The sequence below is a fragment of the Phoenix dactylifera genome, chromosome 7 (assembly GCF_009389715.1).
Source record: "Phoenix dactylifera cultivar Barhee BC4 chromosome 7, palm_55x_up_171113_PBpolish2nd_filt_p, whole genome shotgun sequence".
Taxonomy (NCBI): Eukaryota; Viridiplantae; Streptophyta; class Magnoliopsida; order Arecales; family Arecaceae; genus Phoenix; species Phoenix dactylifera.
Genome location: NC_052398.1, coordinates 15,915,391 through 15,938,495, shown reverse-complemented (window position 1 = coordinate 15,938,495; position 23,105 = coordinate 15,915,391). Strand labels below are relative to the sequence as shown.

The window sequence follows — 23,105 nt, the reverse complement described above, 5'->3', positions numbered from 1 at the left end:
TAAATGGGAATATTGTTCTTCTAAGAAGGAAGTTCAAACTAATGAAGGCAAAATAGAGTTAATTTTGTTGGAAAAAGATGGGTGCATGGTGAGTTCTTTGCAGCTGTTGAATTTTGTCATATATTATTATCAAAACTATATTCCTTATTTTAATCTATGTATGCTTTTCTAATAGTAGGTTTAGAAAAATAGTAGTAGATAAATTCTAAAAAATTTGGAGGATATTACTATTGAGTAAAAAGGATTAGAATAGATGCAATTCATTTTTATTTAAAAAAAATATTACAAATATGAATAGAAATTTTTTTTTGAAGCTAACAAGATTAAGCCTATCATTATTAAGTAGTTTGTAATGGTATCAATTCTTGATGCTTTAGCACTTTAACTTGTGTGTCCTGTATAATTTATTTTCTATAGTTTTTACTCATTTCAAAAGAAACTAAATATAGGGAATAACAAGTATTGGGTCCGATGTAGATCCAGATTATATACATGGACTCGGCTGGATCTCAAAGATCTATTGGATTAAAAATTTTAGCCATAGATCCAATTTAATTCAACTTGGCTTTTTATTGGGTTGGGTCTGAATTATCTAAATAGGAGATCGAATTACATCGAAATTAGTCGTGATCCAATCATCCAATCCGTCCCGACCTATTTGCACCCACGTGGATGGGAGTCGAGAGTCGAGACCCAGACCAGACGGCGAGCCGAAGGCCTCGAATATATAAATGAAAAGAAATGAGGAAGACTTGAATCGAGAACCATCTCTCGTCTCTCTGCTCTTCTTCTCTTCAAGCAGCGATCAAGGTGAGAGCGTCTCGGCCATGGCGTCGAATCTCGCTCGCCTCGTCCGCCGTCCCGTCGCGGTAAGCCTTCTGCGCCTCTCCCGCCTCCATATGGATTTGGGATTCTTTGAATCCCTTTCCTGATTCTCAGTGTTTTTTATGTGCTGTATCGATCATTGATGTTATTTTCTTTGTCATCGACCTTGAATCGTGATTTGATCAGTGCGATAGCGTTATCTGTGATTAGAAGTATCGGTTAAACGGTTTCTTGATGGGATTTGATGTGCAGATAGGGGTTTGATTGGATCTCAGGATGCTGGTTATTTTATTTCTTTGAGATATTTGTGGTTTTGTTAGGTTGTAGTGTTGATTTGATGGAATGTCCAATCTTATATATTTAGTTAATAATCCTAACCAGGATGCAAGCTTAGAGCTGACATAATGGTGCTGGAGACGAAGGGGAAGTTAAAGAAGAAAGGAGAAGAACGATCAGAATAAAGAGTTGGATCCTGTTGTTGTATTTCAGACTAATGAAACGTTTTCCCACGTTTCGATTGGACACAAGGAAGAAAATAGAGGAATGAGCTTGATTTTATTTAGACATGAACTAGGAAATAAAGGGGAAGGAAACCAGGCTAGAAGAAATGCATCTGATTAAAAGTTCGAGTGTTTAGAATTCCGTCCATTGCCTTTTGATATGTATAAATACCTCAGGGCTGTGGATCTTTGCTTGTAGTCTAAAAAGAAAAAAAAAATCAAAGGCCTTTTTGGCAATTAAGGCTGCAAAATAATGAAATTGTGAATTAATAGCTCAAGATTGGCTCAAAGTTCTAAAAAGCAGCTTGCATAGCACGCATATGTAGTATGTGGATGCATATATCAGCGCATAGGTGGTTGTTATCTTAGAAATGTTAATAAGAATAAAAAGGATAAACGTGGCCCAATAATTAGCAATGAATAGGTTAATATTCAAACAAATATAAATTAATTACACACTTTAACACTTATCTGACAGCCCGTTTTAGTATGCTATGAACTGTGACATGTTAACCTAAAGAAGTTAACAATGTCCTCTCTCTTGTATGCTCCCATTATGCTAATGCAGTAAACAAATCTACCAATTACAAATAAAAAAGAGGGAGAAAAGAATACACACTCACCATATAGGGCTCAGCCTGCATAAGGAGGCTGCTTGAGCACATGTGAGCACCTGATGGTGTGGTTCGATCACAACGCCTTGCAGTGACTAGAAAGCATTTGCATATGCAAGCACGTATGAGGTGACATGGATAGCATTTTGAAACAATGGAGCAGCTGGATAATTGTCTTGGTTGAGCTTGTTTGATTAGGAAGTGCCTGGAGATTAAACTTTGTTTAAAGCTAAACTCGTAGCCAAGCTGAACCTTATTCGGCCTGCAAAAATAAAATCTGGGCTTGGCTCATACTGATAACAAGGTCGAGTCCGTTAACAAATGAGCTAAGCTTGAAGTTTGGTTCAAGCTCAAATACCTTTATTCATATAATGCCAACTAGCTGAGCACGAGCAGCTTAGTTCTCAGTTTGGCTTAACTTGGGTGCTATCAACCTTCATTGGTACCATGTCAACCTTTTTATTATGGCTAGGAAATACCACATGTTGGAGGGCATCTCCTTCTCTTCACATTAGATGGAGAGTGGGAAACACATAACACCTATTACTCTTTGATTTCTTTGATTTTGTTTCTCTTTTCCAGAAGTTAAAAAAAAAAAATACTACCAGAAGGTACTGATATTTTTACAAACAGTATTCTAAGAAAAAATAACAAAAGGGATCATGAAACATATTTTGAATCTTATTAGTTTCTCTTCTTTGGTTTTTGAAAACAAATAACAAGAAATAAAAGTGCTATTAAACAGCCATAAAATATTATTTTGGACAAGAATTTGGAGACTTGTTATATAAATATATCAATTAAGGAATGTTGAGTTATTATAGATTTCATCTTTTGGCTTCACATTAGGAGATTTTATGTTTGGATGTTATGAAAAGTTTGTTCTTTCATGCCTGTTGTAATATAAATGTTTTGCTAGCATTATTTTGTGGATCATTTGTGCGATTTATCTTTTATGTCTTTCTTTTCTATCTTTGTCCTTTAGGTTTTCTTTCTAATGCCTAATCAAGTATTTGAAGTATATAAATCTTGCAAATACATTTTTTGAAAAAGATGGAACCCAGTTGATGAAGGTTTGGAAGTATATGTCAAGCCTCATGTGCTGCCAATTGACCCAATTGATGTTTCAAAAAGGAGTTATTTTTGTGGTATATATGATCATTTAGTGTGTATGCTTCTTCACACACCCACAAGGAACAGTCATCCTTTAGTTCAAACATAAAAGAGAGCATATGCTAAACATGCACCAATTATTGTTCTTTCATGAAGTATGTACGGAGGTCAATGCTTATCTTCTACAATGTTTTTGCATGTCAAAATTGTTCAAGGATGTTGATTTTGAAGAGATTAGTGAATTTTCAATAATTAAAAGTATTTAGGAGTCTTTCTGATTCTTGATAAATATCTTGAAGGAGTTTTTAAAACACTATTGAATCTATTGATGATTGTGGAGGTGAAGAGTAATGTTTTTCCTTTCTTCCACATGAATACCCTTATCTAAAGGATTAATCCTTTATGCATGTGCCCTTTGATGTCTTTTTTTGATTGAAATGAATATAGGAAATGGTCACAAAACTGAGCCATCTTTCTTGCAATTAACCTCTTCAACATAAGAGACTTATCGTTGAGATGCATATTCATATTGTGTCATTTTATTTACGTTGTTTTCTATAGATTTAATAGAACTGATTTTATTATTTTCTTTTGTGAATATGACCTTTATCTTACTAGCTTATAGGGTTTGAGATAACTGTTTTAAGACTTATATCAACAAAAATGAATTCAAACTTTGGAGCTTTATCATTTATTGCCACTCAGTCATGCATTGAATACACAGCCCATCATTATAATGAGTCATTCAGAAACAATAGTTTATTACTTTGGAGTTCTTAGCTTGCCCTATACTTTAAAACTAGGACTTTAGATGCCACTGACTTTTCTGGAGGATGGGTTGCCCTAATTGATAATTCAGTTATTAAGTAGCACTGTGTTGCATTGCTAATTTAAGAGAGGTTCCAACAGCTACATAGTTAGGGGCAACAATGCTCACAAATCCTTAGAAATTATGGATTTCGTGAACAACTCCTTAGAAATTTTTTCTATTATAATATTTTTTATTATATAGGTAATTTTTTAAAGGTCATCACGATCTTGCAACCTAAGATTCTTGTATGCATGTAAGCTTTTTGTTTCCTTTAGCATATACTTTGTTAACTTTTGCAAATAAATAAGGTAACCTAAATCATGGTGGGTAGATAAACAAAGGTCTCTACAATCAAGATAAAATTTTCACCATGAATCTTGCGTGGGTTGCCTTAATTAATAACTCAGTTGTTAAGTAACAAGGCCCGTTCAAGAGAGTTCTAACAGCTATATAATTAGGGTCATCCAAGCTCATGAATTTAATTCCTATGTATTATAAGTCATGAGCAAATTCTGGTGGATTTCATGGATAACTTAAGGTGTACTCCTTAGAAACTTGTTCTAGTGTTAGCTCCTTTATTCGTTTAGTTTTGTAAAGGTCATCAGAATCTTGCAACATGAGATTCTTGTACACTTCCGAGTTCTGTTTTTCCTTTGGCATATATCATTATTAACTTATGCGAATATATATGGTAACTTAAATGTTACTTAGTTACTTATATAATGGTCCATTAAATTGAAATAGTCTAGTTAACAATCTTAGATTTCATATCAATCTTGGTTAAGCCTATTGAGTTTGGTTTTGGCACTTGGCAGTTTCAATAAATGTTGTAACTTGAACCTATATATGAATGTCAACTTGATATAATCATCGTGCCAGGTACTAATTATCAAAATTTTACTTATATTCTCGAAGTGGGAAATGAGATTACTAGATATATTTCATTCACTGTCTGTAAGATTTAATCTAAGATCTAGAAAATTTGAGCTTAAAGTTTTAAAATGGCTATGAAGGGGACTTGATCTACAGCATATAGTTATTTTCTTCACCTCCTCTCACAGAGAAGAAAAACAAAATAGAAAACCAAAAAATGCTTTAAGAATTAAGACAAATTCTCAAATGATTCTATTTTTCTAAAATACCATGTGTGATCATAAGATTTTTTTCTTAAACTATGAATTTATTATCCATGAGCAAGTATCCCTTCTTTTCTATTTAAAAGAGAAAATGAACCATTTATCAACATTATTCCTCAAAATATACTTAAACAGTCAGAAATGGCTTCAAAGCTATGCTAAATACTCATATAATGAATAAATGTAGCATTTGTGGTCAGTTTCATCCAGTTTCTGCCAAAACTTGCTGAAATTGGTTGTTTTTGACTGAAACTTTCCAAAATTGGATGAAACCAACTTTCTGAAGTTAGTATTGGCTTGATTCCCATTGAAACTGATTCATTTTGCTTGACGTTCATAAGAAGCAAGTTAGCCAAGGAAGATGCATCAACTACTTTCAAGAATTTATCACAGAAACAACTTGAATCCTTGGCTTGTCTTGCTTCACCTTAGTGATTTTCATGCTTGGGTATTTAATGGGTGCCTAAAGGATAAGTTAATAGTATGCCCTACCCCGCTGATTAACATGTTTGATGTTGCTTGCTAATGTTTGATGTTGCTTGAGGCTTTGCCAGTGAAATCTATATCCAATTATTGCAGTTTTCAGTTACTTGAAATAGGACCGAGCGAGATATTAAATATCATGGAATGGGGCCTTCTCAATTTTCCCATTTAATAGGATGCCCTTTGTCCCGACAATCATGTATATTTGGACCGAGCAACTATGTATATTTGGGATGTACGCATCCTAGTTGGTATGGGGCTTTGGTATGTATATGGAATTTATGAGCAATGCTGTATTCTCTTCCTTTTTAATAACCTTGATTTGGACCCAGACCCTGGCTCAAATATAACGTTGGAGCTGACTCTAAATTCTGCTCTTAGGCTTTGACTTAGACTCAAACACAAACACAGACTTACATGCCAAGCCTGGACTTGGATCTGAATTGATGTGGGTCTGGTCTTAATCCAGCCATTCACAGCTCAAGGCTAAAGGTGTCTCTTCCAACCCCAACATAAATAGGAAAACATATGAACCCATCTGTTTAGCATTATGATATTAGTATACATATTCTAAAGTGGGAGGCTGTAGTTCACAATTGCAGAATGTTTTAATAATATATTGTAAATATTTTAATATTATCAGGTCTCTCCAATAGGCATAAGAATTACCAGTTAGCATGCTTATTACTTCTAAGGTCTCCTTTTACCAGTTCTAGAATCTAGATATTGCTGCAAACAATTTATTCTTGTTAAAGGTGCAGCTGCAAAAACAAGTTGGACTTATCTTTGATATTGATGTTCCTTATCTTTTATTATACAGTTACAGGACAAAGGTTCTTGGCTTCTTGCCCTTGAGGGGGAAGGGTGATCTTTTTTTTTTTTTTTGGAATTAACTTTCAAATGTACTGGAGTAGAGTTTTTGTAATATATATATATATATATATATATATATATATATATATATATATATATATATATATATATATATATATAGCTCATTTTTACACATTCTAGTGTAAGTTGCATTGAATTCATTGTACAACCATCAAGTATTAAATCCCTCGTGTGATGCCATTCATTGTAATTTTATCTTTCAATCAGTCTGCTACCTGTCTGGGGTGAAGTTCTTTAACTTGCTATTATCTTAATGTCCATGCAGACATTTTTCCTGTTACAAAGTTACAGGCATGTTCGAAACTTCAGCCATCATGTCTTCCCAGGTGATCTTGTCTAATAATATCATGGTGATCATTTTTTTTTTGTTTAAATTTTTTCTTCCAAGCTAAGGATCTTGAATCATGTTCTGTGTCAGGTATCTGTGGTCCACTTGGCTCAAAACCCATGAGGTTAGCAATTGCATGAACCTTTAGTTGTTTTTTCAGGCCATTAGTTAGGTTTGATTTGCTGTACAAGCACTTGGCATCATATTTGGTTGACTGCTGGTTATATATTAACATTTTCTATGCTTTTGGCAAGAGACTATACTAATTCTCTTTCAATCACATATATTTTTTGCATCTTAGCCTTAATTCTCAAGAATTATCAACCATGCAGGGAAATTACTCAGTTCCTTCCTAAGAATTCTCCTTACCAATTATGGAGTAGGTCATTTTCTTCAGAAAGTGGTAAGCGGGTGCAGCAAGTTCCATCACTATCAGATTAGAGTCTCTTTAGTTGCCAGATATTCAACCTTTGATTTTTGAACTGTATGATTTCTTTTGTTTCTTGGTGAAGGTGACCTTTTTGATGCGGTTGTTCCATTTATGGGTGAATCTATTACCGATGGAACATTAGCAACCTTTCTAAAGAGTATGTGGCTTTATTTATTCTTGCTTCTCTAGTCCTCAAGTAATTTTGATTGCTATAGCTTGGGTCTTATGGGCATGATACATGTGGAACAGAACCTGGAGATAGGGTTGAAGTTGATGAACCAATTGCCCAGGTTGAGACTGATAAGGTATATCTCTTTTATTAAAATGTTAAGTAAACTATTTGTCCCCAAAAAACACAATTTTTGCCAAGATGAAACCATATTTAAAACATTGTTTAATTAACTAAATTTTTCCAGGTGACTATTGATGTTGCTAGTCCTGAAGCTGGGGTTATCGAAAAGGTTAGATTTGTTTGATCTATTTGTGCCTCAAATGTTGCTCATTTGTATTCCTGTTTCCTGTGCTTCTCTTATGGAGCTGGCTATTGATTGTTTTTGGCATTTACCATTGGCAGTTTGTAGCCAAAGAGGGTGATACCGTGACACCAGGAACTAAGGTTGCTGTGATCTCAAAATCTGCTGCCAGTGTAACACATGTTGCTCCATCAGAGGAGAAACCAGGTAAAGAAGCTCCTAAACCATCTCCACCTGCAGAAAAAGAGGTTGAAAAACCTAAAGTGGAACCTTCCACCAAAGAGAAACCCAAAAAGGAGAAACCATCTCCTGCACCTCCTAAAGCTGCTGCTTCTGAACCTCTGCTTCCTCCCAAGGAAAGGGAAAGACGAGTAAGTCCCATTGTTTTGTGTTTCATTATTAATTATTTGTACTGTAAGATGCAAATTCTTGGACATGTACTGTTAACATGGATGTCCTACTTATCCTTTAATTGATTTCAGGTTCCCATGCCAAGGCTTAGGAAACGAGTTGCTACTCGTTTGAAGGATTCTCAGAACACGTTCGCAATGCTAACTACATTTAATGAAGTTGACATGTAGGTGATTGTTGTTTATTGGCACTAAAACTGTTCCTCCTCATATGTTAGCATGTATGATTCTGTTTTATCTATTTTCAGAGAAAGGAAAGAAAGAAACTTTTCATGCTAATGTACTTTGACAGGACTGTTATAGCACTTCTTGTATATGTTGTTTTCCTGGATGTTATTCTGATGAATTGTTTAATGTAGGACCAACTTGATGAAACTGCGCTCTGATTACAAGGATGACTTTGTGGAAAAGCATGGTGTGAAGTTGGGACTCATGTCAGGATTTATTAAAGTATGAAGTGTGTCATGAACACCATTAAGTCCTATTTTGAGCTAGTTAATACTACTTGCAGATCTGACTTTATATTATTCAGGCAGCTGTTTCTGGACTGCAAAACCAGCCAATCATCAATGCAGTCATTGATGGAGAGGATATCGTATATCGAGATTATGTTGATATCAGCATTGCTGTTGGCACACCTAAGGTTTGCGAATGTGTTTTCTTTTTCTGGTTATTCTGAAATTGTTTCTGTCCAAAGTATGTCATATGCTAAGGTTTGGACCGTTAAGATCATATCTGTAATTTCTACTTTGCTGATTTCCTATTGCCCAGCATCTGTCATTAGTTGAGGTGGAATTAATTAATTTACTCTTTTCTTTTTCTTAAATAGGGCCTGGTGGTGCCGGTTATTCGTGATGCTGACAAGATGAATTTTGCGGACATAGAGAAAACAATTAATACTCTTGCTAAGAAGGCAAATAATGGGACAATCTCGATCGATGAAATGGCTGGAGGCTCATTCACAATATCTAATGGTGGAGTTTATGGAAGTCTTTTGAGCACGCCGATTATTAACCCTCCACAAGTATGCCTCCAAACTTCTTTAATTTTTTAATGGTACAGTGTTAATTTGACATGGCTAGAACTGACGAACATATTGTATCCAGTCGGCTATCCTAGGTATGCATTCTATTGTAAACCGGCCAATGGTTGTGGATGGTAAGATTGTCCCAAGGCCTATGATGTACATTGCATTGACCTACGATCATAGATTGATTGATGGGAGAGAGGCAGTCTTCTTTTTGCGGCGCATCAAGGATGTGGTTGAGGACCCTCGCAGGCTTCTCCTCGACTTATAGATGCACCTAAGCACTGTAGAAGTAATCCTTGATTCCCACTTGTTTTGCAACAAATAATTTCATCCTAAAAATTTTTGGTCAGCTCAGTTCTTATATTTCAACCATCATGATTTCTGTTTTGTTGAGGGTGAGATACCTCATGACTACATCTGAATTGATGCTTTTGATTTATTACACTCATGTTTCATTTAATAATTTGGTTTTATAGACCTGGAGCTGTACAAGAGATGGCAATCATTCTTGCATTGTATAATCCTTGATCATTTGAGAGAAAGTATTAGTGGTTGTCTACACTAATGCACTTTTTCCTTCTTAAGTAGGAAGAGCATGGATGTTATTAGTTCCTTTTCCTGACTCAATACCTAAACAATCTCTTTTTATTATAAAAGGATATCTCAGTGGTGATGGTTGATGAATGGGAGAACTCAGTCCCTCATGCCCAACTAACACTTATTTTATTAATTTCTTTTATAGAAAATGATAATTATAATCATAATCCCTCTAATTACAATTTTCAATTTTTTTGGGTGCTCCACATTTACACTCTTCTTATTTGGGACTACAATAGAAAGGATTAAGATTATAATATTATTTAATATAATAGACTTAGCCTTAATTGGATGGCTGGGACTATTTTGTTCTTTTTGTTAAGAAAATCAGGTTCAAAACATCTTTTATAAGAAAAAATGACTTTCTTTTTTTTGCTAAAAAAAAGGGATAGGGGGGAGGGAGGGATAAGCCCACCCCCGCGTAACAGCCCCTACTGGGCTCCTGCCCGATGCGGGTAGACACCGTTTTACTTATATCTTCTCCATCCGAAGGTGAGTACATCATATCTGGCACTACCAAAGCTATTAGTGGATCAATAAGCGCTTCTAGATCCCAAATTCAACAAGTGTCACCACATTTTAATCGATGCGCAGGGCGAGAAAAAATGACTTTCTTTGGATGGGATGATAAAAAGACAGTTGGAACGCCAAGATCACCGATGTTTCTTCTTATTAGCAAGAATATTTATAGACCACCACCTTGAAAGACACAGTGGACGATGCTCGTGGCGGCATGGTAGTAGAGATTTATGTAAGTTCTCTTTGTTTTTCCGTAGAATGAGTATGTTAATGGATATTTAAAGGTGAAGGAGCCAGTTTGGTAGCTAATAATGTCTGTTGCTGATGGGATCTAAGACTACCTTTATCAAGGTTTAGAAGGTGGTAGCTGTTCAACGGCCACCTTAGACTATTGCCTGTGGACCTTTTCTACGAAGAAAAGGAAGATAAGCCAAGATGGTCAACTAATTTCTCAGGAGAAAGAGGGGAAAAAAAGTACAGCAAGTTAGTCCGGAGGAGAAACTAGAATTAGCTTTGTAACGGAGCTGGATATTCCGGTTTATCCTTTTATTAGTACTTTTTTGATCCATCAATTCAATTAAGATCTTATGACCACCTATCTATTAGTTCAAGCAATTTCCATATCAATAACACTATATTCTAAATTGCTAAATACATTTTATTTTTCTGAACTAACTTCTTTAGCCACACCTATTTATTAAAATATGGGAACCTACAATTTTCTCGAGATTCATATTCATATGATGCAACTATAATTTTACGGCAGTTGCCAACCTATCGCAACCTTTCTCATTTATCCAAGATAGAGATCGGCTATATACAAAATATGGGCAAAGTTCAAAAAAAAAAGGCATTATAACATGTTATTTATTATTTAATGCTATGTTAGAGCAAAGCTGACGACCTTTATATGTCATTTATACTTTCTTTTAATTGAATAATGTTTTGTCAAAATTTAGTCTTCCAAAATTCTCTCTTCAAAGGAAAGAAATGCTTATTATTCTTTATCATAACATCTTTGTAACAACCATTATAATTGTTATAAATCTAAATATTAAATAACTCCAAATTATAGGTGATAGGGCAAATAATAGTCATCATAACCATTATAACATTTAATAAAAGTTTTGATGGAGTTCCCTTAAAATAGAACAACACGGGTACCGAAACAAGTAAATTCTTCTTGTTAGATGGGTAAGATTCTAAGTCCAAGTAAATTTTAGGTTATGTGGAATAAGTACTCTTATTATTCTCAAGGTGGTAGGTAGAATGTTGTTCAAACTTCAAAGGCTCTGGATGGGAAGATTGGAATTGAATGTTACATTTGTCATAGTTGGCGGAGGCGCGCTTGACAATGGCTTGTAACATGGCTCCCCCGCGTGCCAAAAGAATAATCCAAAAGGTAATTTTTGTGCTAATTGCCTCTCTGCCTTCATTTGAAGGAGAAATCGTGCTAATTTTTATAAGCTCTATTCATCAAATGCACATCTCGATGCACCGCTATAGAAACAAGAGGCTGTAATTGGCGGCTTTAGAATCAATTAATATAGCTAATTTTTATTGGCTTGGTTTATAATTGACATGGTAGGCTAAGTCTACATAGTAATTTCTCCTCAATCACAATCCAAAGCGAGGTGGCAGGTGCCAAACTTGAATTAGACCTCACAAGGACACCCTACCACAATAGAAGATATTATATTGGCTAATGGTCTCGTTATCAATTCAATAACCTCTAAGACATGGAATACCAAAAGTTTGGCGTGGAGATTGGTGGCTTATGGTTCATTGACCATGGGAATCCAAACATTGCAAGCGGCCTCATCACAAAATTTTAGTTCTCCTTGTCGGACCTTGGAAGGTGGACAGCTCAGAACCATGTCATAGTATGCGGCATTAGAAAAGTAAAGAAGAGTAGACGACGACAACTAAAATCTTTTCCACAACCAGAGGTGTAATCACAGCTTCATAACACAAGAATATATATCATACAAAAACTTTAAAGCTATAAGCATTATAGAATTCAGTTAGCTTCCTTTCCTCTCTTTTTTTGTTTTAATTTAATTCCTGGGATTTGAAGAAATCAGTTAGCTTATTGAAACACATCAAATATATAGATGCAAACAATTTTGTATTGTTCATCCTTTCTAAGTCTTCTTTTTTCTTCACTGAAATGCTAGGGTTTAATTAGTTTTGACAGTTCTGGTTTAACCATGATCAAGCATGCAGGTGAGACGCAAAACGGACAGCTATAGTCACCAATCTGTTTAAATCCCCAATCATTTGCACAATTCAATTTTTTTTTTTTAAACTTTAGAAAGTGTACTTCTCTTTTTTCTATAAATATAATAGCATAAATAAGACATTTGATATCGCAGTAATGATAACATATGGCGTCCTAAAGAATTTTCTCAACAAATTAGATATCGGTATTGTTGTGGGAATAAAGATCCGAACTTAGTCCCACATCAACTGGATAGCGGAGAGATCTATTCTTTAAATGAAGGGGGACAACCCCTTTTTCTTCAGAGGCGTTTTTTGCGGGGCAAAATCGTGCATTGGGAAGAGACTATGAAACCCCCTTCAAAGCCGGATAATACCTCTGAGGAGAAACAGTCGCCTCCGCTGTCTGAGACCGGTCGGGACTGAGCTCTGGAGTTCGGAGGATACCCTCCCACCTCATCAGGTATATTCATATTAATACTTATATTCATATTAATATTAATATTAGTAGATACAAAAATTTATATTCACATTTATTTTATTAAAAATATAAATATAAATATGGATATAAATCAGGTAATTAAATTTTATAAGCACGTAAGCAAGAATATTACTAAATAGACGGTAAATCAAGTTAATAGCATTAAATGTAATTATTTATTTTTTTTAGAAATTCATTAGTGCTATATAAAATTATAGATCTATAAATATAATCGAATATTTGGATATAGATTGCCTATTCATATCTATTTTTTTTTAATATATAGAAATGGATATTAATATTAGCCATATACTTAAATTTTTATTTATATGTGAATAGTGCGGATACAAACAGATAATACCCGGACGATTTTCACCACCATTAGTGGGAAAGGGAAGCGGTCCGCGCCTTTCACAGCAAGTCTTAAGCGCGCGCATGCAATTATCGGAAAGCTAAGGGGTTTATTTGTAATATCGAGACAGTTTGCGAGGCCTTATTTGTAAAACGGAGAAATACCTTCAGACCCCTTTTCTTTTATCTCGAGCCCCACTTGTGTTCTTTGTCCCCCTATCTCTCCAATCTCCAGGTTTTTCTCCTCTCCTTCTTTCCTTTGCATTTTCTTCAGCCTATGATTTGTTTATTTTTTCATTCTTTTTGTAGGTAATCGTAAGTTTCAAATGGAAAATTGAGATTTTAGATCATTGCTTTTTTTTTCTTCTTTTGTTTCTAATTATTCTTGTTTTTTCGTTGTGATGATTGTATTGTCGGTGTTGTTTCATGGTCCAACGAATCTGAAGTTTTTTGGGTGTTTGATCGAAAAGAAGATGTTGGGCGTCGCGAGGCGAAAGATCGGATTGGGAACCTTCTCCTCACCGGTAAATTTCCTTTTTTTATATAATTTTGTTGAGTTCTTGATTTTTTTTTTGTTGGATTTCTGGCGCTATCTTCTGTTTTTATTGACTTTTTGGTTTTTTTTTTTGTGTTTTTTTACTTATTTTTTGCAGATTTTAGGGCAGGTATTGCAGAGAATTCGGCCTCTGGGATCCGTGTTGCCAGAGAACTACTCAACTGCAGCAAAAGAGGTATTCTGAAATATTGAATTTTATTTATACATGTAGTATTCTAGTATGTCGCTGCTCGATCATGCCTTCCATGCCCTTGTCGGAATATTCCTCTGTGTGAAAAGAAGTTTTTATGATGATGATTATGCTCATATGTGGGAAAAAATGGCAATTATTTAGTATTTTGTTGTTTAATGTATCGATGTCCATGGTTTATGGTTTTAAATTTGATTCCATAGCTTCCCGTTTTCTTTCTATTACTTCTATCTCAGGGCCTGGTTGCAATCAGTTAATTTTTGGCGCACTTGAACAGATTTAATTCACCGTTGCCTTAGTGAGAATTATTACTTTGTTTATATGGTGTATGGTGCTTATTGGTCAAAGAAATATCCAGTTCATATGGAAGATGTTGAATCTCATACCTTCTTCTTGTGTCGGACTTCTTGTTCCATATCTACTCAAATCTCTGTTTGCACAGTTTACTAAGAGGCTGTTGAACCTGAATTCATGACATCTCTTTGTATCACAGATAACAGTGCGCGAAGCTCTGAACTCCGCACTTGATGAGGAGATGTCTGCAGATCCTAAAGTTTTATTAATGGGTGAAGAGGTAATACCAGGGAATGTATGTGTTTGCACCATGCTTTGTTCCTGTTCTAATGCAAATTTTGACTTTGCAGGTTGGGGAGTATCAGGGTGCATACAAGGTAAGGAAACCTCATAGAATTGGGAAGCTTGCTCTATCATATTTACTCCATTTCTCTGCTTATATAAATCTTATCTTCATTTGTCTCATTTTGTAGATTTCGAAAGGTCTGCTTGAGAAGTATGGTCCTGAGAGAGTTCTTGATACTCCAATTACAGAGGTTGGTTATATTCACATAACAAACTATACGCCGCTTTTGTTCTCAAATGGTGTTATTAGTGTAGGTTACCCATTTTATTCATAATCTCACTGCTTTTTTGGTCCATGCATCATCCACTGTATTCTTGCAGGCTGGATTTACTGGTATCGGAGTTGGTGCAGCTTATTATGGTCTCCGGCCTATCATAGAATTTATGACATTCAACTTCTCCATGCAGGTTAAAGTTTCTTCATTTTTGCACAGTTAACTGTAACATGCCTGTACTGTTTTGTTTTCTGCAACTTATTTTGGAACAAAAGCTTTGGATGGTTTGTGAAGAGTCAAGTAGATGCTTGATATATCGGTTGGATCTGAATATCGAGGTGAAAGGTGACTGGGTAATTGGCCCTTGTTGAAGCCATATTATTGGCTGGATTCAACCAACTAATGGTTGTTCAAACAAATGGGATCAGATCTTATCTGATCTATGCAGTGATAAATGGGTTGGTCAAATGTTATCTAATGAGGATCGATTTGATTCCACAAATGGGTCTAATGTTTTGAAACTGACCTGACCTGCAAGGAACCCAACTCACAGCAACTCATTTTTGAAGTATAGACATAGTGTTAGCGGCCCATACGGTGAGCATAAATTTTGTTCTTTGTATGCTGCTGACTTAAATAGAATATTAAGTAGTGCCACTTGTGAAATGCAGGTTTGGGTACATGTGTTCATGTTTTTAAGTCTATGCAAAGTCTGCATGTGCATGCTATTATGGACATGTCTCGGCATTATTAGGACTTGCATGTTTAATTATTTACAGGCCAGATGATTAAGTATTCATGATTAAGGTGCCTGCTATAAGCTGGAATGGCTTCTATTAGTATTTGATGGAATAAAATAGGAAGAACTGGAGGTGTATAACAAAGTGCAGAATTTGATTATATGTCTCAATTAGGCTGAATAATTATGCTACTTTCTCGTGATTGGTGGAGAAATGGTTAACTGAATATCAAAATTAACAAAAGATATGAAAAAAGGTTAATGCCAACGAACCTATGAGATTTCTAAAATTTAATAGCTAGGTTTGCACACCTTACCAACATAAATACTTTTGCTAAGTGTTATGTTTTCTCCACAGGACAGTTATTTGCATCCTACATAATTATATCATGATATAGTTTTCAGCTTTGCATTGAAATATGCATTGCAGATCATACATCAGTAACATTCTGTTTGCACAATTTTTCATGCTTGTGCACATTTGAATGTATGCCATTTATGTTTTTGAAAAAGAAGAAATTAATGTTAAGGCTCAATCTGAATTCGTGACCTCAAAATGGCATCTATCCTTTAGAAAGCATTTGATGTTCTATGAGCTAGAATTCGAAACCTTTATATTAAATAATAGATTAGCTCCCTCTCCTCCCCCCTCTCTCTCTCAAAAAGAAAAAAGAAAAAAAGATTAGCTGGTTCACTTTCGAACGTGAATAAATTTAAGGTTTTATGTATTTCCTTTTGGTCTATATTTACATGCCCTAGAATGTAAAACATGCATGATTTAATAAGTTATCTGAATTGGGTATCTACATGGAAAAATGTGTATTTCTCCTGTATTTTGATCAAACTTGTGATTGTCACTTCTGTCGCCTTGCATATAGATATTTTATTATTTGAATAATAAATTGCTTGTATTGGGAAGTAACCTTCTAAATGTTTATGCATTATTCTGGTCTGCACATTTTTCTTTTACAAGCCGCAGAAATTCTTAAGTGTCTATAGATTATAACTGTTTTCATTTCTCGAAAATCTAGAACAAGAGAGATTTATAGCTTGCTCTGAATAGTGCATATCCTAGGCTACCACATTATGCAATATGTCATTACTTGGTGGTGTGATATGCACACGTCATTACTTGAGTAGGAGAACACAATTCCGAGCTGGTTCAAATTTATGCTAGAATACTGGCTGATGTTAAAGTTATTAGATGATAGTTCCTTAGCTGCTTGATTTAGTTGTTGATTTAGCTGCTTATTCGTTGGGGCTAGCACTTTATGGTAAAGACCTGATGAAATCGTAGCAAGTATTAGCCAGACTGCTAAATACTGAATTTTGCTCCCTAATTAAAGACCAGGCGGCATATACTTTTACTAGTCTGAGTATGCAAACAAGCAAAAGTATCTTTCATTAATGCAGATAGCTTTGGCATGCACAACAAAAGATCTACTTATTTTGCATATGTAAATTGTTAATCTGGTGCACTGCAGGCAATTGATCATATCATTAATTCTGCTGCAAAGACAAATTACATGTCAGCTGGTCAGATATCTGTACCTATTGTTTTCAGAGGGCCAAATGGTGCTGCTGCTGGAGTTGGTGCTCAGCATTCGCAGGTGCATGACTCTATCCCAAAATAGGATGCTACACCCTTAAATACTTTCCTTTGTAGTCTACCTCAGACAACACATCTGCAAAGTTTCCTGTTGGAAACTGTTGTACAATTTGGTATAGGTTATTATGACTGTGTCACACATTATTGTTTGTAAATTGATGCTTTTAATGTACAGCAAGTTGTATACTTCACAACCCATCAACTTGGCAGTGGCTTGCTAATAAGGGAAATCTATAACCATTACTAAGCAGTGACCTGCTCAGTAAAATTTTAGTCTATGTAGCTTTAGGTCTTTCTAAAGTTATTCACCTATCCCTGCTTCTACTCTTTATTTTCTTCTAGACCTAATATTTGTGCTCTACCAGAATTTTTGTTTCGGAGAACTCGAACATGTCTGGAAACTTGTATTTTTTTACTCTTGCTTGCCTCCTTGCTGCTTAAAGGATGTTAAAAGATAATAGAGTGTACATTGCATTGCATATGGTTTTTGTATTGCATTTTTCAAATTGTGTTAAGAGTGAATGGCATAACCAGCCTCAGCTGGTTGGCATTCCTCTTTACATGGGAGAGGTATAGGATTCAAACCTTGGTGTTGTATCCCACCATATTTCTCAAAAAAAATATTATAATGAATGGCATGACCAATGGGCGTGGTCTGGTGCCACAAAGATACTGTGCTGGAACAGAAAGAAGGCATGGCTTTATGTTAAGGAACCTATGAAAACCTGGATTTGGAGGGTAGCTGGAATAATCTGAGTTCATTTGATGTAGGGTGCAGTCTCTTATAAAATTCTTTGTGTAGATGGATTCATAAAACCATCCCTGCTACTTGTAACATGAACAATTGTCAATTGTTATTGTCATTTTTTTTTTAGTGATATGTGGTTAGGCTCTTACCATGCGAAGCTTTTGTGATGGTGCCTATGTATTGTTATGTACTGCTTTTTGTGATTGTTTCCAATGAATGAATATGATAAAATATGGAGATGCATCTCATTATGAATTCATTGCAGTGTTTTGCAGCTTGGTATGCACACGTTCCTGGTTTGAAAGTGCTATGTCCATATTCATCAGAAGATGCTCGAGGCTTGTTAAAAGCAGCAATAAGAGATCCTGATCCTGTTGTTTTTCTTGAAAATGAACTTCTGTATGTAGCGCTTGATCAAATGCCCTTCAATTATTTGAGTTCAGTATTACCTTGTCAGACAGGCTTTAAACTTGTAGGTATGTATTTACAGATATGGAGAGACATTTCCTGTTTCAGCTGAAGCTCTTGATTCCAGTTTCTGCCTTCCAATAGGGAAAGCCAAGGTATGTTTTTCTGAAGATAATAGACAAGGCTTAATCTCTTTTTTGTCTTTTATAAGAAATATCTATATTCCTTGATTGGCAGATAGAACAAGAAGGAAAACATGTTACCATCACGGCTTTCTCAAAAATGGTGGGTTATGCTCTGCAGGTGTGTAACTAACTTTGATAGGTTTAGCTGCAACACAATTTGCACCTTAAATAGTTTTGCTAGTTTGCTGCTAGCATCCAGCTGAATTGGATATAGTTTAGGAGGGAAACACAAGTATCTAAAAAAAATTTACTTGTAAAGTGATGAGTTCTCAACATCATGTTCATGTTGATAGTATCATGGTTTCACTGTTAGAGACCAACTTAGAAAAGTCAGTTTTGATTGCTTAATTAGTTTTTGATAGTTGTTTATTTGACATTTCTTTCTTTTCTAAATCATGAAGATCTGAAAATGTTTTTCATTAGTGATTGGTATAGTTTATGTCTCATATTTTTAATGGTATTTCAGTTTCAAAAGATTAAACTATGTGGTATTTATAATTTTTTCCTCCTTGCTTTAGGGGCAAAATTGATGGTAAAAGTTTCTTTGATATTTAGGCAACTTGCATGGCTTCTTTTATGTTTTAAATGGCATTTGGGTCAAGCTAACTAAGGCTTAGAAGTTTAACTGCATCCCTTTTTCCCTTGAGCGATGCATAATAGAGGGCTTGTATCTGCACAACATTAGCAACCTGGGCTTCTAGCTTGTTATTCTAGGTCTGTAGTACTGTGGATCATCTTGGTTTCTGAAAGCAGGGTTTCTAATTTAGCAGATCATGGAGCCTGGAATTTAAAGAAACATATATCATTAATCAATGAGGGTTGAGTTGGAGCTATTTGGTGTATAAATGGAGATTAGGCGTATCAGAGATATTCTTCACCATTAGGAGTTAGAAATGCTTTTTATCTATGGTTGAAGGTATGAAGACGGAAAATGCAGACGAAGGGAATTACAGTGTGGATTGTTTATGTTTTTGAAATTCCTTTTTATGTGCTTATGCTTAAAAGTATTAAAAAAGACTTGGTAATATTGAAGTTGCATGATGCCTTATAATTTATCACATCCCAGAAGTTGGAACTTAAAGTTTTATTTTTCTGCTTAAAGAGCTTCCGGTTAATAGTCTGATGCTTTTTGAACTGTCTTCCTATATGATAAATTGCTAGCTGGCGTGACTAACATGACATATGTATCCATACACAAGAGTAGGTTTCAAACTTCACTGTTCAATGATATCCGGTTTGGACTTCAAATGACTGTTCAATGATATCCAGTTTGGACTTCTACATAGTGGTTGTTATTTGATAACTAGGTTCGGTGCCAAGTGATGAGACAATAAATTCTGACAATCTCAATTCCATGTTCATTTTTCTTTCTGTTTATTTAAAATGTAGGTGGGATGATTATAATATTGTGATCTTGTAATGGGGGTAGTCTGTTACTGATTTCCATGTCAGATCTTTTGGAGCCTGTGATATAGCAAGTAGATGGGGGTAAAGCGATGACATCAAGTATAGAAAGAAGCATGATTTTTCCAGTAATTCTTCAATGATAGCAGATAAGCTAACATGAGTTTCCAATTTTTGACATTATTCATTATTGGGGTCAGTCTAGAAGTGTTTCAATGAGGCATATTCCCCAATAGGCCAATGGCCCCTATAGTTTATTTTTTTATAAAAAAAGGACTTCGCACTTCTTGTTGAAAACACGATGTCAGGAAACAAAGATCCTATTTTAGGAGCATCTCTTCTAAACAAGGAGGCTCCCATGATGGTCCTATTAAAAATAGGTATATAACTGAAATTCCTTGTTGTCAGGTAATCTTTCTATAGCAAGTTCCATGAGAAGTATGATTTCATGAATAAGTTGGGAAAGCTGTTTCAGGTTTTAGCTTGAGTGATGTAGGGCTGCGAATAATCCAATTTGAGCTTTGTCTGAGTGAAGTATAAAATTATGTGTTGTAGAGTGCTGAATAGGGTTTTTAAGTACCACCTGTTGAGTTTGTTTTAAAAATTACGAGCTGGTTGGCAAGCTTCTTTGGAAACTAATGGCAACTGAGCCACTAAAAAATTAAAAGATGTTTCTTTTCACAAGGAAATTCATGTGAGGCAGATGAGTTATTTTAATCATGGTAGATGAATAGGTAAGTTATAGAAAAGTTCTATAGGGATCTTTTGATTTTTTGAGACGATGCTAAAGCAGTTAAGTGGCAAAATTTGATGATACAGAAGAGGTTGTGGAATATATGGTGATAAAGTAGCTATATTTAATAAGATCAGGCAACCTTAATAATTCGGTATGGCAGGTCAGCACATCTGTCTCAGCTTGAACATTCTCTTTGAATTCATAGCATAGAGTTGATGGATGGTCGGTCTTCCTGAAAACTGTAATTGGATGTTGTTTGTTGTCGTGGTATTTATGAGAAAGTTTGAAGCAATAAATACCTTTTGAGAACAAGATCATTAAAGTGGGGAAGGTTTAAGATATTTGAGAGAAACGTGGTGGTATATGCTTGTTATTAGGGTGCTACATAACCACGACAAACAAGCATAGCTATTCACATGCCGTTGGGCATGGATTCTGCTTGTGGTAGTATGTGCTCATACACAAGCACAAGCACATATACATATTTGCATGGTGGCATGGGCTCTGCTTGTGGTAGAATGTTGAACATTTGTGCAGAGGCATTAAATGCTACTTTCTGTGCATGTGTGTGATGGTAGGCTATTTCTGTCTCATGGGTGCTGAGGACATTTCACATCCCTCTGGAAGAAATGCAGTTACCATTGGTAAAGGACCACATATCTTTATTGAGGATAGCATGCGAGGCCCCCAGTGCTATATTTGTTAGAGATTTTTAATGCTCTCAGCACAAGTTTGCATGCCAAACCATTTTAATACTTCATTATTGGTTGTGAAACAAGACAAGTTTTTAATGTTGTATGAAGGGAGCTAGCTGACAACCCTCCTCAAAATACGGATCTTTGTTTGTGAAGGGTTTTGATAAGAAGGAAAATCCGTAAGTGGTTGGCACTAGGGGAGCAGGATATGAAGATGATTTGCGTTTCAGAGCACAACCTTGAAGGGAAATGATTGACAATGTCAAAACAGGAACTGAAAATACTGCATAAGGCATAGACTTGTTTTCTATAGTTTGTATAATACAGAATGTCTTGGTGATTAGTCTGGCACATTCTATTTATTACTCACTGGCCCATGCTTTATTTCTTTTTCGGCCCTCGTATATTTTCTAGAATTGCATTACTTGTTAGTTTTGTATCTAACTCCTAACCGATCATGTCCAGGCTGCAGAGATACTTTCCAAGGAAGGAATTAATGCTGAGGTAAATTCTTTTAGAAATCAAATGCAGACTTGCTTTACCATTATCAACCCATTCCTTTCATTTATCCAGGCTTCTACTTCTTGAGTTGCCTAAAAAGCTTTGCACTACAGGTTATAAATCTCCGTTCAATTAGGCCACTAGACAGAGCTACTATCAATGCCTCAGTTAGGAAAACCAACAGACTGGTGACTGTTGAAGAAGGTTTCCCACAACATGGAGTAGGCTCGGAAATATGGTTAGCTTCTCTTTAAAGTACCCCCCCCCCCCCCCCCCCCCCCCAACAACAACACACACAAAGTTCTCTCAATCATGCCCTCTGACGCCGAGCTGCATTTCTTAAACAGCATGTCTGTAATTGAGGAAAGCTTTGAGTATCTTGATGCCCCAGTGGAGAGGATCGCTGGGGCTGATGTTCCCACGCCTTACGCTGCAAACCTTGAGAGGATGGCCGTTCCCCAGGTCAGTTATTGCTTGCATTTTCATCAATAAATTTTTACAGGATTCATAAGAAATATTAGGTTAATGCAAACATTTTAGTGTGTAGATAGTTTGTTCAATTTTAAATATTTTTTACACTCATTTTTTGGGAATTGTTTCCTATAGGTTGATGACATCGTCCGTGCAGCAAAACGGGCATGCTACCGAGCAGTCCCTATGGCTGCAGCAGCATAGTCTGGGGGATGCACTTTGATGAGATCCATTTCTCCTTTTGTCTTTCTGGTTAGAGAAGATGCACCACAATACTTATTCATGTTCCTTACCTCATGTGAGCTGATTTTGCACATCTACGAGAGATTTGAGATCTCTGTGAGATTCTTTTCTAGCAGTTGGAAGACTGCTCGTTCATTCTGCGAAATAATTCTTTTTAAACTTGTGGGTATATCCTGCTCAAACAACTATAGTTAGATATTCAAAACCATAGCCGAAACGTGATCACATGTTCAATAATGGAAATGTTGATAACGGCTGGAGAAGAGTTTGCTTGCTTGACCTGAACTTACAGCAGCAACAGCGTGGTTTGGGAATTTTTAGTTGCTATCAGGTGTTCAATTGTCCTAAATTGGCTGCTGTTTTGGAATGTTAAGACAATTGTCTCGTTGTTTGGAGAACCTAGATAGCATTGTAGAATTTATTTTTTGAGCATCATATCATGTTTTATTTTATCTTTTTTGGTTGTTGGTTGAGAGTGTCATGTTACTGTTGTTCAGAGAACAGGATCATGCATTCTGATTTCCAGAACTGAGAGTGGCCGTTTTTTATGA

General features: G+C 35.6%; 2 protein-coding genes across 3 annotated transcripts; both read left to right on the top strand.

Moving 5' to 3' along the window:
• Positions 1 to 696: 696 nt before the first annotated feature.
• LOC103707830 (dihydrolipoyllysine-residue succinyltransferase component of 2-oxoglutarate dehydrogenase complex 1, mitochondrial-like) lies at positions 697 to 9,622 on the top strand. The gene is made up of 13 exons (XM_008792499.4): positions 697 to 869; positions 6,642 to 6,702; positions 6,795 to 6,828; positions 7,037 to 7,107; positions 7,217 to 7,291; positions 7,384 to 7,439; positions 7,551 to 7,595; positions 7,709 to 7,978; positions 8,090 to 8,184; positions 8,377 to 8,467; positions 8,550 to 8,660; positions 8,847 to 9,041; positions 9,124 to 9,622. Exons 1-13 carry the CDS (start codon positions 732 to 734, stop codon positions 9,313 to 9,315), a joined length of 1,434 nt encoding a protein of 477 aa, XP_008790721.1. The 5' UTR covers positions 697 to 731; the 3' UTR covers positions 9,316 to 9,622.
• Positions 9,623 to 13,318: 3,696 nt separating this feature from the next.
• Positions 13,319 to 23,105, top strand: LOC103707828 (pyruvate dehydrogenase E1 component subunit beta-1, mitochondrial-like). 2 transcript variants are annotated; one of them, XM_008792498.4, is made up of 15 exons: positions 13,319 to 13,450; positions 13,662 to 13,739; positions 13,869 to 13,946; positions 14,455 to 14,535; positions 14,606 to 14,632; positions 14,729 to 14,791; positions 14,922 to 15,008; positions 17,039 to 17,164; positions 18,177 to 18,310; positions 18,402 to 18,474; positions 18,557 to 18,622; positions 21,805 to 21,843; positions 21,954 to 22,078; positions 22,188 to 22,302; positions 22,447 to 23,105. In XM_008792498.4, the coding sequence occupies exons 2-15, from the start codon at positions 13,689 to 13,691 to the stop codon at positions 22,513 to 22,515; spliced, it is 1,134 nt and encodes a 377-aa protein (XP_008790720.1). In that variant the 5' UTR covers positions 13,319 to 13,450; positions 13,662 to 13,688; the 3' UTR covers positions 22,516 to 23,105. The 2 variants fall into 2 exon arrangements, with proteins under 2 accessions (XP_008790720.1, XP_038984328.1); XM_039128400.1 differs by lacking the exon at positions 13,319 to 13,450 and adding an exon at positions 13,503 to 13,524.